General features: G+C 34.5%; 1 protein-coding gene across 1 annotated transcript; it reads left to right on the top strand.

The window, feature by feature from the left end:
* The first annotated feature begins 1,984 nt into the window (after positions 1–1,984).
* Positions 1,985–4,209, top strand: LOC111491034. The gene is made up of 4 exons (XM_023139761.1): positions 1,985–2,094; positions 2,182–2,269; positions 2,366–2,840; positions 3,682–4,209. The coding sequence occupies exons 1-4, from the start codon at positions 2,067–2,069 to the stop codon at positions 4,015–4,017; spliced, it is 927 nt and encodes a 308-aa protein (XP_022995529.1). The 5' UTR covers positions 1,985–2,066; the 3' UTR covers positions 4,018–4,209.
* The last annotated feature ends 436 nt before the right edge of the window (positions 4,210–4,645 follow it).

The following is a 4,645-nucleotide window of genomic DNA, read 5'->3' as shown; positions in this document are numbered from 1 at the left end:
CACAATTATGAACCTTCCTCCGTTGTATGATTATCCTTGTCAATTATTTATTTATTTATTCTAATTATTGGAGTTTTTTTTTTTTTTTTTTGGCGACTAATTTTCAAATTGGATTTTTAATTAATCCTACGTCTGAATCAATCACGTTACAATATCGTCCATAAACATTAATAATTTATTTTAAAAATGACGTCACTCTCCCATTTTCAACATTAGCCTTCTATAATGTAGACTCTCTTTTCTTGGCATACCTAATATAATCATTAATTTTATTTTAATTTGACAATAATAGAAGACAAACTCGTGTGTTTATTTTTGTGGGGTTGACGAGGGGAATCTTCACGGATCGGGTTCTCGATGGTATTTTTTTTTTCATTTTATTTTTTAATATAATTTCTATTAAAAATGTAAAATATCATAATATTTTATAAAATACAGGGAGATATAAATATTATTACTATGGACGACCTAAAATCTCTATTTTCTATTTAAATATAAATTTTACACACAATTTAAAGGAAGTCTGGGTGGAAAAATATGGAAGTTATAACACAATACAAAACACATGTTTTTGTTTAAAAATGAGTTTTTGTTTTTGGAAAGAAAAGAGAAATAATGTGCTTACAAAATCCATATTAGGTATTACCAGAAGACTTTAATTCTTTATTTTGTCCTTTTTTATTATTTTCACCGGAAGTAAAATTTTATTTTTCTACTTGAAAGCAAGTTTTAATATTAATAAATTAGTTGTCGTGTCTTTTTAAAACTAATTTGGTAACAAAATTAATGGATCGTTAGTCGTTAAATCATTAAAATATCTTTCAATTATCAAACACTCAAAATCAACCATTTTTTCGTTATATTATTATGACATTTGAACAATATTATTTTTGAAATAAATAAAATGTATGACGTCAACTACAATTCAAACAATTTAATAGCAATTAGTATCACCCATATGGTGTTTTTTTGCTAGGGAGAGATTTTCACACCGAATGTTTAGTTCTCCTCTCCAACTAATGTGAAATCTCACCGTTCATTCTTTAGAGGCCCAACAACATTTGAATGATGTGAACAATAATTTTTTTTTATTTTTTTATTTTTTTTATCTCACATCAAGAGTAGCTCGATCTTCATAGGATTAAGAGAAATTCGTGAAGGAGAGTTACCCTCTACTCACCCGTGTTTATACCATGTCGATGACAAATGATTTTCTAATTAAACAAATAAATTTTAAAAAAACATTTATCCCAAAATCTTTTGAATATATATATATATATATATATATATATATATATTTTATAATTTTCATCCAAAAAAGAAACGCCCACTTGCGGGCTGAGCCACCTAACCGTACGCAAAGATAATTTGATAATATGTATATTCTTTTCAGATATTATATTTTAAATTTCAAAGGAAATTTGTGAATTATAAATACAATTTTATTCATATTACTTGAATAATTTTCTGACTTTAAAGTCCTAATTCTTCTTTTTCCGTCAAACTTCATGCAAGGGGTTCGTTTGTAATTTCGTTTTTTGTCAGTCAATGACAAATCGTATTTCCACACGTCAGCAATTTCGAATTCATCGTCACACGTGTTGACACGTAATTGAACGTAGAATGCGGACCGGGTTGCTCCCTTTTTAGACCGCAATTCTGGACCGTCATTTGTTTCTTCATCGTTTTTTCCAAATATTACATATTCTAGAAATTCCAGCCGCCCCTTGGCCCTTATCACTAAAGGGGGCTTATTATTTTTAATGATTTTTTTCTTTTAAATGTAATGTTTTTTTTTTTTTTAAAAAAAAAACTTATTTAATTAATATTCACTTACAGATTAAATGATTAAATTAATTAATATCAGATTGGGCTCTAAACTGGGCCATACGAGTTGAAGCCCGGCCCATTTAAATAGTACCTCGTTCCCGCCTTTTTCTAATTTTGAACTTCAAGAAATTCCATCTGTTCTGATCTAACCGTTCTCTCTCCCCTGTTTCCGCATATTTGGATCTGCAGAAAGATCGGCGTTAATTCAACTCTACTCTCTCGATTCTTTGCAATTAATGGATCCTAAACTCTCCAGGATTCCAGGTATTGATCCGTTTTGTTTTTTGTTTTCTCATTCATTTCTGCTTGATTTCGTTACTGATTTCTCTCAAATTTGCTTCAAATCGTCAGTGAAACCTGTTTCTTCTAAACCGAAATTCATCCGAAAGCCAGCCTGTGAAGCGCCCCAAATCACCGCCCTTCAACCTCCGATTTCCAGGTACTACAGTTTATTATTGTTCTCAATTTCGTTCGGAATTTCCTTGTTGAATCATGCTCTTCTGTAGTAGAGTATGAATCTTATTGTTACCATTAGGCAGAAGCGAGTTTTCGGAATTGTTCGGAGCTCAAACATTCCAATCAAATCAGTAAATGAAAATCCCTTAGCTAAGCCCTTAATTGGAGCGGTTAAGAAACAACCGAAATCCACTCGATTAACTCAAATCGCGGTCAATGCTACTACTGATCAGAAGAAGATCACTGAAAAGTTGAATCCGAAGCCAAAGAAGAAGAGCCCTAGCACCAAGCAGCAATTTATGGGAATGGCCATAAAGGATTTGCGTGTTATGAACGACGTCGTGGAGCCTCAGACACCGGTGGCTAGGCCTCGTTTGCATAAGATGAGAAACGCTGGCACCCCTTATCATACTGCGGAAAAATGCAGTAATTGTCGTTTTGACAAGATGGAGACTTCGTCATATTGGGTTGCTCAGATCAAATTGGCTGAATCCGTCGGGAAGCATTTTGTGTCAGCTGATTTCTTTCGCCTTGCTTATGTCTGCAGTGCCGAGGTGTGTAAATGACATATTCGAACATCTTTATCTTTACCTCTGATCATATCTAGAAGTGCTTATAGCATTAGTAAAGCTGGAAAAAGTAATTTGATTTTGACCATTTTTGCAAAAGGCTGTTAATGGCATGTCTTTGGAAGTGATTATGAGGTAATCTGGACATAATTAGAATTAAATTAGTTAGCAAAAGGAGAAACAAGAACGTTTAATCATGGCTTTCGTGTTTCTCTTGAATTTTCCTGAGTGGCAGGTCTCACAGCTAATTCCTCCACCCCCTCCCCATAGTTAGAACTATAGAAAAAAGAGATTCTTTCTATGTGCAAACATTGAGGTACCCAACTGGGTTTGGTACGAAAGTTCCCATTTAAATGCGATATCTCATATTAGTTGGAGAGAGGAACAAGTGCAGTAATAATGCTGAACTTCGAAGGAATGGATTATGAGATCCACATCGGTTAGGATGAAAATGAAACATACTTTACAAGGGTATAGAAACCTGTCCTTGACGGCCGTGTTTTAAAATTTTTGAGTGAAAACTTGAAAGGAAAAATCCAAAAATGACAATATCGATTAGTAGTGGTATAATCATCCTCCAATAACGAGTTTTATTAAAGAGGATCTTATCTTGTGAAACCTCTGACTGGATAAGTATCTTCTTTTTTCTAATTTCATGTTCATCACCTTTCCACTCTTGAATTTGTTGCCACTGTGCCATCTATTCTTAAAATACGACTAATTGTTGGCCATATTCTTCCTGAATTTTTCTCCTTGATCTTTTGGGTCTACTCAGAACTCAGTTTTTACCTTCCCATTTATATTGATATCTGGTCTATTGCAACAGCCGTTCAGGAACCTCAAGGTCGAGCTAAAGCGTTACTTGACTCGGCATGAACATCTATCTATGAACACTGAGTGGAAGGATGTGAGTCTTAGCTACGGCTTACTTCAAGATGAAAACATTAGCGGCCCCCACAATCCGTCCACTAAAATTTGTGACAGTGAACTCGACCAAGATAATCAGGCTACGGCAATCGAATCTAGGACACCAGAATTCAGTGGCAGTGAATTCGATAAAGATGAGATTGTGGGAACTGATGTTGGTGAGCTGGGAACCGAGACATGCCAAAGATGTCCAAGTTCTTTGCCTATGGAACCAAAACAGACCCATCAAACATGACACCGGAATTTGATTTTGTAGCCTTAGTTCAGCTTGTGTTCTATAAATGCATCCAATTTTGTGTTTTGCATTGCCATTTTCACATTCTATTTTGTATTCTAGGCAAATAATTTAAAGATTGCTTGATGTTCATCAAATCATATATGATACGGATTTGTGTTCCACTTGTCACTAGGAGTGTAAAGTGATTGGATGGGGTTGGTTTGACATCGAGCCAATGAAATTGGTACTCGGAAGAAGACATTCAAAGATACATACAAAATCACTCATAAATTTTATGGTTTAAGCTGATCTAAGACTAGTAATGCCTCGAGAGTTGGAGTGTAGGTAGATTAACACTACACTTGTGTTCACTTTTTTTCTTTTCAATAATGCATAACTAAATTGAAACTACCCGACATGGATTGATTTGGTTGGATCGAATGGTGTCTGAGTTTTGTTTGGCTTGTAAGCTGTTACATGGTAGGTAGTAAGACTGAAAGATAAGGCTAAGTTTGCTTGAACAGAGTAAAGTGCGTCCATCAATCAGCCTCGGGCACTCACTAAGAAAGCAAAGTTGGACCCATCATAGGAAAATAGAAAGGACATCACATAATTGTCCTTTATAATTGGTCCCCCCCCCCATTTT

This window comes from Cucurbita maxima, unplaced genomic scaffold (genome assembly GCF_002738345.1).
Source record: "Cucurbita maxima cultivar Rimu unplaced genomic scaffold, Cmax_1.0 Cma_Scf00016, whole genome shotgun sequence".
Taxonomy (NCBI): domain Eukaryota; kingdom Viridiplantae; phylum Streptophyta; class Magnoliopsida; order Cucurbitales; family Cucurbitaceae; genus Cucurbita; species Cucurbita maxima.
This window is presented reverse-complemented; position numbering and strand designations above follow the sequence as displayed.

Coding starts and splice junctions, on each gene's coding strand:
- LOC111491034 (XM_023139761.1), top strand. CDS start 2,067: ATGGATCCTAAACTCTCCAGGATTCCAG. Junction 2,270..2,365: donor CTTCAACCTCCGATTTCCAG/GTACTACAGTTT, acceptor TGTTACCATTAG/GCAGAAGCGAGTTTTCGGAA. Junction 2,841..3,681: donor CTTATGTCTGCAGTGCCGAG/GTGTGTAAATGA, acceptor CTATTGCAACAG/CCGTTCAGGAACCTCAAGGT.